This window comes from Mangifera indica, chromosome 3 (assembly GCF_011075055.1).
Source record: "Mangifera indica cultivar Alphonso chromosome 3, CATAS_Mindica_2.1, whole genome shotgun sequence".
NCBI lineage: Eukaryota > Viridiplantae > Streptophyta > Magnoliopsida > Sapindales > Anacardiaceae > Mangifera > Mangifera indica.
The window spans coordinates 6,782,084-6,801,888 of NC_058139.1; the positions used below are offsets into that span (position 1 = coordinate 6,782,084).

At 32.5% G+C, this 19,805-nt stretch overlaps 2 protein-coding genes across 4 annotated transcripts; both read left to right on the plus strand.

Annotated features, from left to right (window-relative positions):
- Window positions 1-5,288: 5,288 nt before the first annotated feature.
- LOC123212477 (G-type lectin S-receptor-like serine/threonine-protein kinase SD2-5) lies at window positions 5,289-10,630 on the plus strand. 2 transcript variants are annotated; one of them, XR_006501553.1, is made up of 3 exons: window positions 5,289-5,608; window positions 5,949-8,529; window positions 8,635-10,630. XR_006501553.1 is itself a non-coding variant. In XM_044631633.1 (2 exons), exon 2 carries the CDS (start codon window positions 5,954-5,956, stop codon window positions 8,378-8,380), a length of 2,427 nt encoding a protein of 808 aa, XP_044487568.1. In that variant the 5' UTR covers window positions 5,289-5,608; window positions 5,949-5,953; the 3' UTR covers window positions 8,381-8,612. The 2 variants fall into 2 exon arrangements, 1 of the variants encoding a protein (XP_044487568.1); XM_044631633.1 differs by lacking the exon at window positions 8,635-10,630 and having other exon boundaries at window positions 5,949-8,612.
- Window positions 10,631-14,471: 3,841 nt separating this feature from the next.
- LOC123211815 (G-type lectin S-receptor-like serine/threonine-protein kinase SD2-5) lies at window positions 14,472-18,336 on the plus strand. Of its 2 annotated transcripts, none has more exons than XM_044630730.1 (2): window positions 14,472-15,226; window positions 15,608-18,336. In XM_044630730.1, the coding sequence occupies exon 2, from the start codon at window positions 15,619-15,621 to the stop codon at window positions 18,049-18,051; it is 2,433 nt and encodes an 810-aa protein (XP_044486665.1). In that variant the 5' UTR covers window positions 14,472-15,226; window positions 15,608-15,618; the 3' UTR covers window positions 18,052-18,336. The 2 variants fall into 2 exon arrangements, with proteins under 2 accessions (XP_044486665.1, XP_044486666.1); XM_044630731.1 differs by having other exon boundaries at window positions 14,472-15,124.
- The last annotated feature ends 1,469 nt before the right edge of the window (window positions 18,337-19,805 follow it).

A 19,805-nucleotide genomic window follows, 5' to 3' on the forward strand; every position in this document is an offset into this window, starting at 1 on the left:
CGGTGAGGCTTTTCCGGTTCGCTCAATGCCGGCACGAATTAGGATTTGAGGAACAAAAGAATATTCGACCGGGCAGTTGGATAAATTGGTTAAGGTGTGTTTTCTTAACAAGAATATAATTATTTTTTATACCCAATTCTCTTTATAATATATGTAGCATAAGATATTGTCTAATTTAAATAAATTCCTTTTACAAAAGTTAGGGTTATTAAAAAAAATGATCAGATTTTGAGGGGCCTATTGAAAGTAGCCAACTCTTCAAGAATTAACATTTATGACCAATATATTACAAACTGATGAGGATGCCCCTATATATAAGCTAAGTTTTTGTCGTGCGTCACCTATTTTCAAAATTCTAGCCAATTTTCTTTGCAAAATTCGGTAGTGAATATGAAAAACCACCACCCACATTCACCCTCGATACCTTAAAATGCAAATATTTTGACATTTTAATTCGTTTTTCATAGTCATTGGAATTTGTTATAACTGTTAGTTTTCATTGTTATCACTGAACTTTTCATCTTTTTCAATTAGATATCAATAAATAAATGGGGAAAGGGTAAAATTTACCATTTTATGTAATAATGTTACATTTTATTCATGATTTATGAATTTATGTTGTGTTAATCTTGATTATTGTTGGTTTATGTTTTCGGTTTTTTGAGTTGTTTAATTAAGTTTGAAATTTGTTTATGATAAATGAAGTTTATAGTATGGTTTGAATAGATTGAATGGAATTAGAATTGATTAAGTTGATAAATTGGTCGTAAAACAAAATTTAGCATTAAAACTAAATTTCAAAAAAACTTTAATGTGGACACCAAAATTTGAAATGAGAAAGATTTTGTTAGAAACAAAAGTTAGAGGGTCATATAGATATTTATCATCTAACACTATAAAGGAGTAATTGGTGATGTTTAAGGCTAAAACCAAGAGTCAACTTTAGAAAGTTTAGCGAATATAACAAACTTACTATTTGGGAGTAAATTGATACATTTAGAAGGTAGGAGTTTGTATTGTAATTTCCTTTTGTAGCATTAGTAAGTTAAATTTGGGGGTATGGGTGTAGTTTTGAAAAGCTAGGGTGGCAAAAAACCAACACTGTCTAGGCAAATTGTAAGAAAGCCCCTAGCTTTTATATTGATGATTATTCCTCTCATTCGAAGTTTGGCATGGAGGTGCATATGCAAGTTTGAAAAGCCTAGGAGGCTAAAACTAGCGCCAGCAGGGAAAATTTTAATTCTAATATAGAATTTTTCAAACCAAGTGACCAAATGAATGTAGCTTGAAATGAAGGAAAAATGATAAATAGTTTTATCAAGTTTTGTTAATGTGAAAAAAACATTTGGGTTGCATTTTAATTCGTTTAGTTTCGAGGAGAATTAATCAAATTAATTTTTTGGAATTTTCCTTTTGAAGAGCATGGTTAGAGATGACAACTGGGAGAAGATTTTAATCTTGGTCTCTATTATGACGATAAAAATGATTTTTCATTCCTTTCCCATAAAGAACAATCCTCTTCTCATCTCGTTTTCGTTCTCGTCCCCGTGCTTGTCTCTGTTTTTGTCTTCACAGAGAAAAATTCTCTTTTCGTACCTTCTAAATATAACATAAATATATTAAATAATAAAATTAGTTAAAATTAAAACTAACTCATTATTTCAAATGTCATAAATATTATAAATTGACCACTTTAATATACACAATAAAAATATAAATAAATTTGAAAACCATAAATAATTTAAAATATGTTAATATTTTAAATAAAGATATTAATATAAAAGTGTGAGGATGAGGGTAGGGCAAAGAGGAGATACATGTATTTTATCCCTGATTACAGAGAGATTTTTTCATCCCTGTTAAGGTCGAAGACTTTAAATTCGAACTGAAATTATTATCTCTAAGAATGATATTAACTTAGAAAATAAGACTCAAGTGTTTTTCCATAGACATAATTACAGTGTGAAAAGTATCAAGACGCTTATTAGTTCAAGGTATATGTGATGGTTAGGGTTTAGAATAAGGTTGTCACAGGGTTTCGATTGAGATTGATTGACAATCATTAGAGGATGTTCAAGTAAACAATATTGGGATATTTTCTTAATCATAACCTCACCCGGTTCTATAGTGTACTAACTTGTTTAATCTTGCTACGGAAGATTAAGAAAGGAACCTCGAGAGATGAGTTTTGGTTCCGACTTTCGCAAGTTGGTTGTAAGATTTAGTTGATAATAGTTTGCCTTAACAACAAGGCTATGGTTTAGCCAAGCGAAAGACATTAGCATACATTTCATCCTCATCGAAGCAAAGAATAAGGGATGTCTTTTTTCCAAATAAGAGGTCTGTCGTATATTAAAACTTGATTGAGGTATATGAAGCACAAACATAGGGCAATGATGATAAGTAAATATATTATAGTGTTTGGTTCGGGTTTTTCAGTTGAAGAGTAATTCTAAACCAATTTGTTTAAATGTTTATTTGGTTCCGTTTTGCATTGTTGCATCTCAAAACCAACCCAAATCGTGCTTTGGTTTGGGTTTTGGGGTTTGCACATTCCTGCCTGGGGCAGAAAATGAAGTACTCTCTCTCTCGCTCTCTCTGTATTGAGAGCTTGAGACTAGAATTTTTGGCCATGGCTAGGTGGGGACTTCAACTGTGGACAAAATTTATGCAAATTCCTTACCATGTTATCAACTATTTACAAGCCCAACAAATAGGGGCTACAAAACTATCACACAGAAGACGTTTCCACCGTAAAACGTCTCATGCTTCAAGGACTCTACTTTTTTGGGCCCGTTAACTTAAAGGCAAACAACTCCATTAATTATTGATTTCAAGTTCAATCGAGCATCTGTTTTTTGAACAATTTATGTTCAAGCCAAAACCTGAATAAATTTTTTGATGGGATTTCTGTCTCAACTTCGTTTAAGTCCAAGATTTGCTTAGTCTGAATCGCCTTTTAAGGTTTTTTTTTTTTTAAATTAAATTTTTGACTTCAAATTTATCCAGTTTAATTAATAGTGTTACAAGCTCTACTATGCCCTATGGTGAATAACCAAGCCAATAATCACCACCAAAATTCTATTACTCACCAACACATATAGACAATTAATCAAGGAAAAACAAAATGTAAAAAAAAAAAAAAAAAGCCCACAAATTTGTATGGCTTTTTTCAATCAAACTTACTTTGACGAAGTTTAACTAATTTGATCGATTATCTATTCACTAGATTGATTAGACACAATTTGACCATCACTTGGTTAGGTTACGCCATAAGTTTGGTGCAAATTTTTTTATACTGGTGAGTGCATGCATGTTGGGAGAGGTCTTGTATGAAAAAAGGTAAAAAGTAGGAATCTTATGAGGTGTTGAAAGAGTCAATATGATGATAGAGTTACATATAAAAGAATTAACATTGTTTGAAACCATTAGGGTGTGCCACAAATTCTTGAACGATCGTCTAATGGTTGTTTGTAAGAATGATATGCACACAAACGAGTGTTAGAGAGTGACATAACTTGATTATATAGTGTCGTGATAAGAACAACAAGTGTGAAACATGTATGAGCTCAAATGGTTTTGTGAAACATCCAGAAGAGGGGAACAATTGAGATGTGAAGATGTTTCGTAAGATTCTTTAGGAGGGAGGTGATATAGAGAAGGATAGTGAAAGATTGAGTCGAGATAACTTCTTCACAATTGATAATGAAAAATGATTAGATTATTCTAGTATAAATTAGTTAAAAGTTTGAGTCACCTTTCTCACGAGCCCATAGTCAGGCGAAACAAATGAATCTTAGACAAATGAAATGACATATATGTAAGTCAACTCTACTTTATACTAATGTCGGGATATTGTATAACTAATCTATTGCAAAAAAATAAGGTTTGTGATAAAGAGTAATACTATATACGTAAATAATAATATATCATTATATGATTAAATAATTTTAAATTAAAAAAAAAAGTAACCCTCAATGATATAAAGATACGTTATTGATTATGTATAAAATTATACACATAATTTTATCATTTATCAAATTGTCTAATTATTGTTTCTGATGCCTTCCACTATCAAGAAATGATTTAAAAAAAAAAAAAACAGATTAATATTAACAAATTACGCAATGGTGTAAAGATTATGTCACAGTGACAGGCAGATTCCCCTTTCAAATTGGGTATAAAAGATAGGCCTAGCCGTTACATAAATATATATATATATATATCTCTTAATCAAATTATGGCAGTGTCCTAAGTGACACGCTTTCAAATTATAATTACCAAAATAACCATCCAAATCAGTAATTATCTAATGGGTAGTATTGCTCCTTGTATAGGGGACAAGATTGAGATTACATCTGCGGGCGGGCTATAAAAATAAATGTGAAAATGAAACGATTTGATTCAGGGATAAAAGTAGAATGACTGAAGTCAGCATGTTGAAAAAACGATGATATTCCCAACCCCCCAACACGTTTTTCTAGATCCTACTAATACACCTGGTGGAGGCTGTTTCCATTTCCATTTCCATTTGCGGTCCTCTGATTATTAGTTTATAATTACATTTTGTTAATTATGATACCAATCACACCTCCCCAACTAAGGGGTTGATTGGAAATTATCTCATTTCTCACTTTTACATCCTCTTTATTCTTCTCCACCGTTTTCAAAAATCAACCTCACTCTTTATGGCGAAATATTATATTTATTTATTTTAAATATGTAAATAATATATTATTATATAATTAATTATTATTTTATTTTTAATTTAAAATTATTTAATAATATAATTAACATATATATTTATTTATTTATATATTTAAAATTAATACACGTAATTTTATTAATCTTTCTATCACACTTTTTTATGAAAATTTGACTATATCCATTAAATTAACTTTCCTGCATTCAAGTTTAGTTGTGTATTTCAAATTTGATAATATTATGTATATTTATTTTTAAAAATATAAATAAATATATTTATGATATATAATCATATGATTAAATAATATTTTATTTTTAATTTAAAAATAATTAATTATTTGATTAAATATATATATATTTATATATTTAAAATAAATACACGTTGATTTATTATTTCAAATTTGTAATATTGTATATATAAATTCTAAGTACAATTTTATGTATAAATAATTAAATATTATTTTAATTTTTTTAAAATTAATTAATTATATAATAATATATAATTATTTTTCTGGTGATTGTGAAAACCAACATATATTGCCGCACAAGACACTTCAAAACTGTGTAGAAATGTTTTACCATCTGTTTCATTTTATTGCCGCACAAGACAACACATGCAAATTGCAATTAAGTTACGTAGGAGAAGAAATCACCAGATGTAGAAGAAATAAAAAATGACACAGAATGGTTGCTGGGTTCATTTAAGTTTAAAGTAAAGTTGTTAGTGGATTTTCATTACCTGCCCTGCCAACTCCTTTCAGCGTCTCCTCCGCTTCCTACTAAACTAGTTTGATAATCACACACTTCACATCTTCAGCTATTTATTTTCCTTAAATCAATACAGAACCCAGAAAAATTCATCTTTGCCAATTCGTTTGGCTCTCTAATTCCACCACTAGCTAAGGTCAGTCACAATGGTTTTATTTGTTTCTTCCTCATTATTTTTAATTTTCTTACTATTAAGTTCTTCTCTGTTAAATTTCTGCTTGTAAAATAGTTGTTTCTCATTATTTTTTGTTGGTTAATGGATCTAAGATTTTCAGTTGATTCTTCTAGATATATTCTGTGTATCCGTATATAGCAAAAATTCAGAGAATTTTGCTGGATGTGTGAATTTTTTCACTTGTTTTAAACGAAACTCTGCTTGTCATTTGGTGAGCCTCAAAATTTTAGTGGGTATCAGTCTTCATACTGTTATTATTTTGATTATTTATCAAAGTTTGAGTGCTTTATTTCTGTTACAGGAATTATGGGTTTGTTTCAATATGGTAGAGCCTTGTGTTTTTGTCTACTTCTAGTGTTCAAAACATGTATTGCTGGATCTCAACATTTTGGGAAGATATATCCTGGCTTTGAGGCATCCCAAATGGAATGGATTGATAACAATGGCCTGTTCCTGCAATCAAACAATTCGGTCTTCAGTTTTGGGTTTTACACTGCCTTGGATCCTCAATTCTTTTTGCTTGTTGTCATTCACATTAGTAGTGCCAAAGTAGTTTGGACTGCTAACAGAGACAAATTGGTTGAAGAATCTGATAAGTTCGTGTTTGGGAAGAATGGGGATGTTTATTTGCAACTGGGAAATGGGTTAGCTTGGTCCACAAACACTACTGGAGAGAAAGTTTCATCCATGGAGTTGTGGGATTCTGGTAACTTGGTGTTGCTTCGGGAGGATGGAGGAGTTGTTTGGCAGAGTTTTAGCCATCCCACTGATACTCTTTTACCCGGCCAGGAGTTTTCAGAAGGAATAAGACTTAAGAGTTTTCCCAACAGCAACAACATGAGTGTTTTTCTTGAAATAAAGTCTGGTGATTTGGTGCTGTATGCAGGTTATCAGACTCCACAGACGTATTGGTCATTGGAAAATGATAGCCGAAAAACCAATACTAGCGTTGGTGGCAGGGTCCATTCTGCATATCTGGAGTCCAATGCTTGGAATTTCTATGATCGGAATAAGAAATTGCTTGAGCAGTTCTTCTTCACCAATAATACTAATCCCAATGCTACCTGGGCTGCCATTTTAGGTTCTGATGGGGCGATTACATTTTCTGACCTTCACAAGGGAAATCAAGTTGATACTGAGGCAATCACGATACCAGAAAATTCTTGTGGCAAGCCTGAGCATTGTGGCCACTATTATGTGTGTTATTTCGAGAATTGGTGTCAGTGCCCTTCGTCTCTTCAAACTTTCAACTGCCAACCTCCAATTGCTTCAACTTGTGATGACTCCAAGGATTCAGCAGAGCTTTTCTATGTTGGCGAGAATCTTTATTATTTTGCACTTCGGTATGTTAAACCCTTTTCAAGATTCACTGTTGAGGCTTGCAAAGAAGCTTGCCTTCATAACTGCTCCTGCTCTGCACTGTTCTTTGAAAAGAGTACTCAAAGTTGCTATCTATTTGATGAAATAGGTACTTTGCAGCGTTCTCAGCAGGGTTCAGCTGGTTATGTTTCATATTTGAAGATCATGAGTGAAACCAGTGATGGAAGAACAAACGGGGTAAAGAATACTCTAGTAATTGTGTTCATGGTTTTTGCAAGCATAATTGTGATTGCTGGTCTACTTTACCTAGGACTATGGTGCTACAGGAAAAAGAGATCAATGAAGCTTTCGCAAGAAAACTTGGAAGAGGACACATTCTTGGACAGTTTTTCTGGCATGCCTATTCGCTTCAGTTATAATGATCTTAGTAAAGCAACTAAAAGCTTCTCTACCAAGGTTGGTCAAGGAGGGTTTGGTTCGGTTTATCTAGGTGATCTACCAGATGGAACCCAGTTGGCTGTCAAAAAACTGGAGGGCATTGGCCAAGGGAAGAAGGAGTTTAGAGCTGAAGTAAGTATAATTGGGAATATACATCATGTCCATCTGGTCAGGCTCAAAGGCTTCTGTGCTGAGGGGGCTCACAGGCTTCTTGTTTATGAGTACATGGCAAATAGGTCTTTGGATAAATGGATCTTCAAGACTGATAATGAAAGTCAATTATTGAGTTGGAAAATAAGATTCAGTATTGCAGTGGGTACTGCAAAGGGATTAGCTTATCTCCACGAGGAATGTGAAGTGAAGATTGTCCACTGTGACATAAAACCTGAAAATGTTCTTCTTGATGATCATTTCACTGCCAAAGTTTCGGATTTTGGTTTGGCAAAGCTGATGAACCGTGAAGAAAGCCTTGTACATACAACACTGAGGGGTACAAGGGGGTACCTTGCACCAGAATGGCTGACAAACAATCCTATTTCAGAGAAGAGCGATGTATACAGCTATGGCTTGGTCTTGCTTGAGATCATTGGTGGCAGGAAGTGTTTTGAGCCAGGGAATGATTCTGAGAAAGCCCATTTTCCTTCATATGCCTTCAAGATGCTGGAAGAAGGAAGACTAAGAGAAATCCTTGACCCAAGGCTAGATGTTGATGAAAACGATGAACAAGTTTTCACTGCTATTAAAGTTGCGTTGTGGTGCATACAAGTTGAGATGCATCTGAGACCGCCAATGACTAAAGTCGTTCAAATGCTTGAAGGGATATGCGTTGTACCTCGGCCACCTATCCCTTCTCAGTTGAATTTTCGAGCATACTCAGGTTGTTTCAAGTGGAGTGATGATGGAACTTCATCAGGAATACTTGGTGAAAATAGTGGCACACTTATGTCAGCTGTTCAACTCTCAGGTCCAAGATAATAGAAGAAATGTAATATACATACTGATAGAGACAGAAGACATTTATAGAGTTGTGAGCTTTCTAGCATAACAGGTTCCATTTTACTCAGCAGCATTTGAACCATTAGCCTTCCTTGTCCTATGTACTTTGTTCATTATGCCTATATCAGGTGAAATCGCTTTCGACCCAATGGAAATTTAGTTTTTTTTTTTGTAAACTTTCCTATTTCAATGTCTTACATTGTTTTGTTTTCGTGCTGATCTTGACTTGTCAGATGTAAGTACTAACTGAAATAATCAAGATCCATGAAGAATTGAATCTATTTCAAACAAAGGTAAATAACATGCCACCACTAATTCGGCAATCAAGCATTGCCATTGTTAACCAAGCTAAAGAGAACGGGCATTTGGCTACTTAATTAGTATTTGTGTTGTACATTAGTTTTTACAATATCTATCCTTGCAAACTTCTTTTATTGTAGATATATTCCATTTACATTTTCCCTTACTATTTTTGTTCTTTGACAACACGTATTTCCAAATCCTTATTATATATAAAATTTGTAATCTGGTTGCCATCGTAGGCAATTATTAGAGCTCAAACAATATGCATTTCAAGAGGTGGATTTTTATACAATTTCTCAAACCATTTATTAATTAAATATAGCTAATTTCTCAGGTATTACCAGCATAAGACCATCTCTTCTGAACTTCTAACCTTGAAAATTTGAAAATAGAGGATGTATAAGTTTGTGTTTCAAACCCTAATTGTTATTTGTATTGCACATTAGTTGACATTTGATACAATTTCTTATCTGCATAGATATATATTTTTTGCTATTTTTGGTTTTCCCCAAGTAATTGTTTCCTGAAATGATTTTCTTTGAAGAAAAGGTCCCTTCTATATATCTTGGTGGTGTTTTTGAGCTTATTATACAGGAAGATGATAATTCAAAGTTGTTTTTCTCTTTTGTACCATTCATTGTAGTAAAATTTGACTATTCATATTGTTGTTATGAAGCTGGAAATACATTGTACTAATTCGAGCTGGTGTTGAGTGTGTTCACTCCTGTTTTTCTTCTTGTAAACAACTTTTGGAAGGTGAGTTTCTGATAAAAGGGCATCCCAATGGTAAGGCATTCCAGAGTTGAATACATGACAGAGTTAATAAGAGGAGACACATAACACCTTTCTTCCGTTTTAATATATCAACAAACCCACTTGAACAAAATAAAGGCACCCCCTTTTAACTCTGGAAACAAATTTATTTGTTTCTGTGAGTCAATCAACAAAGGAGATTAGTCACTTTGTTTTTCTTTCTTGGGTTGTTTTCTTTGTTGCTCTCTGTTAGGCTCTATATGTAGAAAGTTTGCTTTTAGTTGTTTGTGGTTAATACTCATATTGTAATTTAGCAGTTTTTATAATATTCAGAGTTTCTTGTGTATTGAACTTTCCCTCTCTTATACTAAATCCAAGGATATATAACTCTTTGGTACTAGATAGAATTTGTAATTTAAGTAAGCCCCTATATTTCAGAAGGTTTATAAACAGATTTTCTTATGTTTATTTGGCAAAGCTTAGTGTAATTTTTCAGGTATAGAAATTATGGGTTTTTGTCAATATAGTAGAATTTTGTGTTTAAGTCTACTCCCTGTGTCTACAACTTTGTATTGCTGGATCTCAACATATAGGCAAGATACATGGAATGGATTGATAACAATGGCATATTCCTGCTATCTAACAACTCGGTTTTCAGTTGTGGCTTTTGCACTGCCTTGGGTTATCAACACTTATTTGCTGGTAGTCATTCACATTAGCAGTTCTGAAGCAATTTGGACTGCCAACAGAGACAAACTGATTTGAGGATCTGATAAATTTGTGTTTGAGAACAACAACAAAACTTATTTTCAAACAGCAGAATACTTTTGGGGAGGATGTTACATCCATGGAACTGCAACGCAGGTAAGTTGGTGTTGCTTAGGGAGGGTGGAGTTATTGTTTGGAAGAGTTATAGCCATCCCACTGATACAATTTGTTCTGTGTTTAGATGAAACTTCAAGAAATTTAGCCACTTAAATCATTTAGTGTTTATCATTCATCGGTTTCAAATTGCTTTAACCTTGCTATTGGTTCTTGTTTTGGTTCAGAGTAGAGAGTATATATTAAAACTCAAATTGCTGACTGTTTGTCGCAGGCTGATTGTCCTGTCGTCAAACCTGCATGGCGATGACTTCATGTTTGAAAATGAAAGTGTAATTCAGATTATTTCAATGCATCTTTTCAACCATGTTTGAATTAATGTGGTCTTTAAACCTGCTCCCAATGAAGAGGAAATATTCAAAAAAGGGGAATTTCTCAACACCTCTAAGTCAACAAGTCAAACCATAAGGTATTATATATTAATTTTAGTATAAAAGATATGTCATAGTTTATATATTAAAGGGGGCATTACATAAAATAAAATCTCCCGTCGTTTTTGTCTTAAAGTAAGGGTTGTTAAGCTGTGTTGACTTATCTAAGTGCAAAGTCATTTTCTTTCCAAACAAACTTGACCCGTTTCTGTGTGATATTACTATTATACTCATCAACACTACTAAGGATGTATAACAATACCAAAATATTTCATGAATTGTACTACTAAGCATAATAGTGACAATTGATATACAAGCTCTTCATCTTGACCAAAATGGTTAGAAAAAGTGGTAAAACATTAAAACTTTTAAAGTAAAGGTTTGAGTTTGAGTTTGAGTTTTTTCTATATTTGTGAAATCTTAATTTATTTAATGTAGTAGTTATGGGTCTGATTACTGTATTTAAAGTTTATTTATTTAATAGATACAAGTGGAGTCTCCAGTTATTAAAAAAAAAAACTTTTCGTCTTTTTGATTTGAATCATCGATCTAAGGAATGAGAGATCGTTAGAGGGAGAGAATACATTTGGAGGAGAGACTGTTAGAGGAGTGGTTGAAGATGAAAGAGTAAATCCCAGGGAAAAAAAAATTGTTTTTTAAACCTTAGTATAGGGAGAATTGTTATTTTTTATAATTTAGAGAGAAAATTTTTTTAATTTTTTTAAATATTATAGATAAAATAATAATTTTATTCTTAAAACTAATAAACTTAATAATCTATAAGTAGGTAAATTTTTTTTTCAAAATTAAAAGATGAAAACTTAATAATAGAATAATAATTGGGTGGAACTAAATCCTTTGGCCAAAATAATGACTAAAAACTAGACTGAGTGATTTTTTATATTTTATACTTATTATTTGTCTTTTATTATAATATTACTCAACTTATTAAAATACTCATTTATTATAGAATTTCCAAACTAATAAAAGGGTTATTAGTCTTTTATAATAGGGAAATGGACTATTTTCTATCTAAATTTTAGTCTAATTTTAAAATTATATTTACAATGAATTAAAAATATAAATATTTATTTATGGATTAACTATCATCCAAATTTCTAACTAGAGATAGGGGTAAAATTATCATTTTACTCATAAACTATCAAATTTTAAAATTTATATCATTCTCCACCCTCAGATTTTAAAAATTAACACTTCTCAAAGTTTAAAAAGTTTAAATTTCATCTTTAGGGTTTGTTTCCTTCTCCGACCACCATCATTATGATTAATGATCGATGCTTTTCAACTATCTTCTAAATCTGACCACGAAGGATGACTGTTTAGACATAATGACTAATCATCCTTCATCGTCTGGAAGACTCGATGAAGGATGACTCGTCGTCCTTCGTTGCATCATCAAGATGCGATGTAAAAAGACAACAAAGGGTCACTCTTTATCTCTTCTTGTCAATCTAAATGACGTTTCGTTATTTAGAATTAATCACGAAGGGTTGTCTTTCATCGGAGAAGATCTTCCTTTATTTTTTATCATTGGTCGGTTCTCTAAACCACCTGATATGAAACCTAAAAAGGGAAAAAAATGAATTTTTTAAAGTTTAATCATGAGGGGTAAATATGAGTTTTCTAAACTAAGAGAGAAAATATTATAAATTTTTTAGGATTTAGAGTTTGTAGATAAAATAATAATTTTATTTTTATATCTAACTAAAAATTTGAACGATAATTAGCCTATTCGTAAATATTTAGATTTTTTTATATGTTATGAGTATAATTTTGAATTTTAACTAAAACTTAGATAAAAAATTATCCATTTCCCTTTTTAATAATATCACCAATCTTTATTTACTCCGCCTTGAATTAAATACTCATTCAATGTAGAATTCCTAACTAATAAAGAGGATAATAATGGTACTTCACAATCAACTTTATACCTACATTTCCAAGAAGGGTCAGTCGTGAAAATGAAGTCACACCGACCAAAAATAAATTGCCGCGACTTATCTCCAGAAACATTGACTCATTCCTTGTATGCATATAAAAAAGAAAAATTAATATAGGCCAAAATAACTAATTAATAAAATTATGTGTGTATATTTTTTATACATAATTTATGTACATAAATAAAATATTATTATATGATTAGATATTTTTTAATCATATAATAATATATATTTTAAAATCACTTAATTATATGATAACGTATCACTGTATATATGAATTATATATCAAAAATAGATATACATAATATTATTCTTTTCGACAACAAGAATTAATTATTACAAATCATAAATTTTTTATTTTTATTAAAATTATAAAAACACCCTAAATTAATTTTAAATCTTGATTATAATTATATTATTTTTTAATTTTTTCTTTAGGTTGTATCATAGTTTTCTGACATTGACAAGTGGATGTCTTTTTCACTTGCAATATGGCACAAACAGTGGTTGGATCTTTTCAATCTAGTCAACTTTAGATGTTGGATCTCATGATACCTTTTTTACTCCCTTATGCAAATCCTTACAATTATTGATTCTAAATCCAACAATTCATATTCCTTACTAGTCATTGTTACAAATCCTAACAATTATAATCTCTAATGTCACTGCAAAAATAAACAATCACCCCAAATCGATTCTGATACATTCAAATCCAATATACTCAAATCTTATTTTTCTTACAACCACGATCAAAATCAAGTTTTACATCTTTTAAATGTTTATTGATGTCAAACTTATATGTACTATTTATTTAGTTTCATCATATACTCGACCGCATTGTCAGTTGACAACCCGTGATCTTACTTAGTGTCCTTGTCAAATGTTCTCTTATCAAAGTCTCAACCATTACTGCAAATGTTAGCATATTTACCTATAGAAAATGGTTAGCTGAATTCATCACCTGGGTTATTTTTTTCCCTAATCTTTCAAATGAAGAAGGGATGAGAGATGGAAGAAGGGAGTTATTTAGATGATGCAGAGGGACTCTTGATGATATTAAAGGCCAATAAAAGACTAAGTTATAACATTGGTTATTTATAAGATTATTGAGTATAAATTATTATTATATTTGATAAAATTTAGAAAGTATAAATAATTATTATATTTAGTTAGAGGTAATAAAAAAATACTAATATATTATTTTACTTAAATACTTTTAAGTGTAATTATTCTAAAATATTTTTCATATTACTCGTTATATTCGTTGAAAATGGAGTTATTTATATACTAAAAAATTAATAAATAAAAACATAATTATAATAAAATCAAGATTATCTTAGTAATATTTTAATATCTAAAATAAAAGTGATAATCAGATTATTGTTTATATTGCTTATCACATCATTATTGATAATAAAAAATTATTGTAATATTTTATTATTATAAATAAAATAAAATAATATAAATAATAAAAATATATTATTAAGATAACTTTTATTTACGGAAAACCAAACAATCCCTAAGTATTAAATTTTATTTGATGATCATAGTTTTCTAGATAAATAGACTTTTCAAAAGAAAATTATCGTTTATCAAAGTAGCGTGGAAATAAGTTCGGCCACTAAAATGAACAAAGTGGGATGGGTTTTTCATTCATGATTTGATGTTATGCACTTATCCATTTGTCGGTTTCCATGACCCCAATTCTGTGCAAAGCTTTTCCAATGGGTTATGGCCATTCCACTATAAAGCAATCCAAATTCTCTCATTAAATGAAAAAAGTTTTTTTTTTTTTGTTGGTAATACTTGGATTTCAAGAAAGATTAAATTTTGACCCTTCTGTTCCGTAAGGGTAAAAATTTATTGGATAATATTTGAAAGGTTGGTACCACTTGATCAAAATGTTTATTAATTTCAATTCAAAGATTATATATGAATGGAATGACTTAAGAGATACTGAGACAGGAGGTAAAAATGATATAGAATAATTGTTTAGATTATTTTGGTGACTAGATTTACCTGTACTTTGAAACACAGAATGTGAATTGAATAAACCCAGTGCTGGGTTGGCTAAAGTTTTTCTGTCTTCATGGAATTCATCCTATTTGAAATTATTGTGTATCTTTATTAGTTGTCGAACATGATTGCTTCTTTTCGAGTTGAGAAATTTGTTCCTGGTCAATATTCACGTGTAAAAAAGGGGTTCCCTTACAAGACGTTTGATCAATTAAAAGAATGAAGAAGGACATGCATGACACGCAAGAAGCAAAAGAGTTGCAGACGGATCTCCATTGCAGCACAGGATAAAAGTCATCAGAAAATTTTTGGTGGATGAAGATGTTTAAGTGTAATCAAGTCTGTTCTGGTTAGTCAAATTTCAGTGTACCTGCCCTACCAACTCCAACCCTCTGTCTCTCTCTGTATATAAACCTATTTGAGTGACAGATGAGCAGGTAATTATGTCACTATTTTAGAGCTTTTGCTTCTAAATCAAGAAAAAATCCATTCGTTTCCACAATACCCTTTTGTTTCTGTAACTGAAATCAACGCATGAGGTCAGTCCCCTTCTCGTCTCCTCTTTCATTTGTTCTCAGCAAGCTTTGTCTGTGTTAAAACTTATATTTGACACTGGAAATATTAGGTCCTTTTGTTCATTTGTGATACTTTCTTGCCAATTTTTACTTTAATTTGTAAGTAGTCTCTTCATAAATCATCACTTACGAAGCTAATAAATTCAAGATATGTCTGTTCTTGCATTTAGATAGTTGTAATTTCCTCTTCATTCTGTTCGGTGAACTTTAGGTTTCAGATTATACCTAGATTTGTTGTGTATGGATTTTAATAAGTTATTTTGCCTTAAATTTCCCTTCATTGCATTATATAACAGAACTCAAACAATTGTCTTGGATACCAATTTTTTTCCTTTATTTTTGCAGCTATAGAAATTATGGGTTTGTTCCAATATAGTGGAACCTTGTGTTTTTGTCTACTAGTTGTGTTCAAAACTTGTATTGCTGACTCTCCATATGTTGGCAAGATATATCCTGGGTTTGAGGCATCCCATAGTGACTGGGTTGATCATAATGGCCTATTCCTTCGATCTAACAACTCGGTTTTCGGATGTGGATTTTACACTGCCTTGGATGCTCAATTCTATTTGCTGGTTGTTATTCACGTTAGTAGTGCCAAAGTAGTTTGGACTGCTAATAGAGGCAAACTGATTAGAGATTCTGATAAATTTGTGTTTGAGAATAATGGCAATGCTTATTTGCAAATGGGAAGCAGTGTAGCTTGGTCCACAAATACTACTGGACGGAAAGTTACATCCATGGAACTGCAGGACTCAGGCAACTTGGTATTGCTTGGGGATGGAGGTATTGTTTGGCAGAGTTATAGCCATCCCACTGATACTCTTTTACCAGGCCAGGAATTTTCTGAAGGAATGAGACTTAAGAGTTTTCCCAGAAGTGATAACTTGAGTGTTTATCTTGAATTCAAGTCGGGTGATTTGGTCTTGTATGCCGGCTATCAAACTCCGCAAACCTATTGGTCTTTGACAAATGACAGCAGAAAAACCAATAACAGTGTCAATGGCAAGGTCTACTCTGCAGCTCTGGTGTCCAATTCATGGAATTTCTATGATCATAATAAAGAGTTACTTTGGCAATTCATCTTCTCTGACAATACTTCACAAAATGCTACATGGGCTGCCATTTTAGGTTCTGATGGAACAATTACATTTACTAATCTTCAAGAGGGAAATGAAGCAACGGCTGAATCATTCAAGATACCACAAAATCCCTGCAGCATACCTGAGCCTTGTAGCCCATACTATGTGTGCTATTTTGACAATTGGTGCCAGTGTCCTCAACCTCTCAAGTCTCAATTCAATTGTGATCCTCCGGTTGCTTCAACATGTAATAGTTCCAGGAATTCAGCAGAGCTTTTCTATGTAGGCGAGAGGCTGAACTATTTTGCACTTGGTTTTGTTATACCCATTTCAACATACAGTCTTGATGCTTGCAGAGAGGCTTGCCTTGATAACTGCTCCTGCACTGCCTTGTTCTTTGAAAATAGTTCAAGGAGTTGCTATCTATTTGACAAAATAGGTAGTCTGGAACGCTCTCAGCAGGGTTCAGCGGGTTATGTATCATATATCAAAGTCTCTACTGGAAATGGTGAGAGAAGAAATAACGAAGGGAAAAAAATTCTGTACACTGTCTTCATAGTTCTTGCAGCCATACTGATAATTGCTGGTCTACTGTATGTGGGATTTTGGTATCACCAAAAAAAGAAAAGATTGACGGAATTTCCTCAAGCAAACTTGGAAGAAGATGATTTCTTGGATAGCATATCCGGCATGCCTGTTCGCTTCAGCTATAATGATCTTCATATGGCGACTAAAAGTTTCTCTACAAAGGTTGGCCAGGGAGGGTTTGGCTCAGTATATCTGGGTGTGCTACCAGACGGTACCCAATTGGCTGTCAAAATGTTGGAGGGTATTGGCCAAGGGAAGAAGGAGTTTCGAGCTGAAGTTAGTATAATTGGAAATATACATCATGTCCATCTAGTCAAACTCAAAGGCTTTTGCGCCGAAGGGACTCACAGGCTTCTTGTTTATGAGTACATGGCAAACAGGTCATTGGATAGATGGATCTTCAAGACTGACAAAGAAAGTCAGTTGATCAGTTGGGATACAAGATTTAATATTGCATTGGGTACTGCAAAGGGATTAGCTTATCTCCATGAGGAGTGTGAAGTAAAGATAGTTCATTGTGACATAAAACCTGAAAATGTTCTTTTAGATGATAATTTCAATGCCAAAGTTTCTGATTTTGGTTTGGCTAAGTTGATGAATCGTGAAGAAAGCCTTGTATATACAACACTGAGAGGTACACGGGGGTACCTTGCACCAGAGTGGATTACAAACAATCCCATTTCAGAGAAGAGTGATGTATATAGCTATGGCATGGTGTTGCTCGAGATCATTGGCGGCAGGAAGAATTATGACCCAGGAGTTGATCCAGAGAAAGCACATTTCCCCTCTTATGCATTCAAGATGCTAGAAGAAGAAAAACTAAGTGAAATTATTGATCCGAGGCTAGATGTCAATGAAAAGGATGAGAGAATTGTGACTGCAATTAAAGTTGCATTGTGGTGCATACAAGACGAGATGCATATGAGACCACCAATGACTAAAGTAGTCCAAATGCTTGAAGGTCTCTGTGCTGTACCTCAGCCCCCAACCCCTTCTCAGTTGAATTCTCGTGTTTACTCAGGTTACATCAAGTGGAGCAGTGAAGAGGGTACTTCATCAGGACTAACTGACTACAATAGTGGCATATTTATGTCAGATATTCGACTATCAGGCCCAAGATGACAGAAGCAACGTTATACAGATGAAGATCAGTTTATACTTGTAATTTTCAGCTTTCAGAATTAGCTTCCATAGCATTGTGAGTGATGAAACTTCCTTATCTTTTACTGCCTGTCTTTTTGTGCTGGTAAGTTGTAATATCTACAGAAGCAGCTTTATCCACTGTGAAATTTAGTCTTCATTTTGTGTGAAACCTTGAAGGGGGAATTCCCAGTCTTCTTTCTTGATGTAATAGCAAGTTTTTGTGTGAGATCAATATTAGATTTGTATGATGACATTTTTCTTCCATTTGAAGTCCAGGCGATTCTATGTGAGAAAGATTTCAGGAATGGTAGCTTTATAGAAATAATATATGCTATAAAATGAATCATAACATGGAGCGTTAATTGTATCTTAAACTATATAATTTTGCAAGACAACTTTAACCATCTCATATCTAATGGCCGCCCAAATCTCGTAAATTTGTTCTTAGTGTTTGGTCTGTTTGACACCAGAAATTCTCCTCCAACTTCGCATTCATTTCAGGATTTAAATAAATGCATTAAATATATTTCTCTGGTCCTACTAATGAAAGTATAGTTGATATTAGTAATTTCCTTTTCCTCTTCTATTGAGCTTTCTTTTTCTTTTACATGATTTTGGAGGTTTATAACGATTGCTAAAGTTCATGGTCATTGTAACCACAACCCACATCTTATTTCAAGAATTTTTCACCACACAGCTCTTCCACTCTCAATCAATTCATTCAATAGCTTCATCTCAAGCTAGTCTTCTCCAGAAACAAGAAAATGATTGAACTACGATATCACCCCATTTAAGGGCTTCTTTACTCATTTTAAAAACTAAGTAACATGCAGAGAAAGAGAAATTGCTTAATTTTAAAGTAACAAAATAATAAAATTATACTTCTTAACGTGATAACATACATAAATAAGTATCTATTTGTATATTTAAAATAGGTATATATAATATTATTCTTCTTAAAATCAAAAGTCTCTTTCTAGTAAAATCAAAAGAATTCTAACTTTCATCACCTTATAAAATTTTGAGAAGAGTTGCATTGTATGCCCAGTTATGTAGATATGTAGGACATTATAGGAGACTCTAGATAAATACCTGCTTGATATTTTGGTCAAAATGACCATTTTCCATCCTAAGTTTAATAAAAGAACAATATCTCACTTAAAGTTTCAAAAGTCTACCTGTTATGTGATTGTACTATTATTTAAAAAATATATATATTCAAAAATCTGCCTTCACTATTGCTCTTTTTAATGACCCAGACTTGCTCAACAACCTCGTCACTAACATTCTCCAGGCGCCCTCCTCCTGCCAATGCTGATACAGATCCCATTTTGATCTCTCCTGCCATGAATTCCCAACATAGTGGACCAAGTTAAGAGTGCTTGACAACATCGTTCGTATCTTTTAGGAGTTATGTGTTGGGCCTGTGCATGAGTGAGAGGGCACTTACATCCCGTAGATATTACTGCACAAGAGATCGTGTGTCTTTTTTCTAACATGCTGAGAGTTTTAATGTTTTTATGATGATTTATTGTATGGAGGAATCTGTTGAGTGTTGTCATGCACACACCCATAGTAGGGCTTTAGAGTAGAGTAGTCTTTCAGAGGTTATGTTCATGTACATGGTCAAGACAGTGCAATGAGAGGGGGAAGAATTTTAGAGACTAATCGATAAATAATTTACTTTTATTTCCCATAAAAGAGTTGTAATAGGTAAAAACAACTGAATGGTC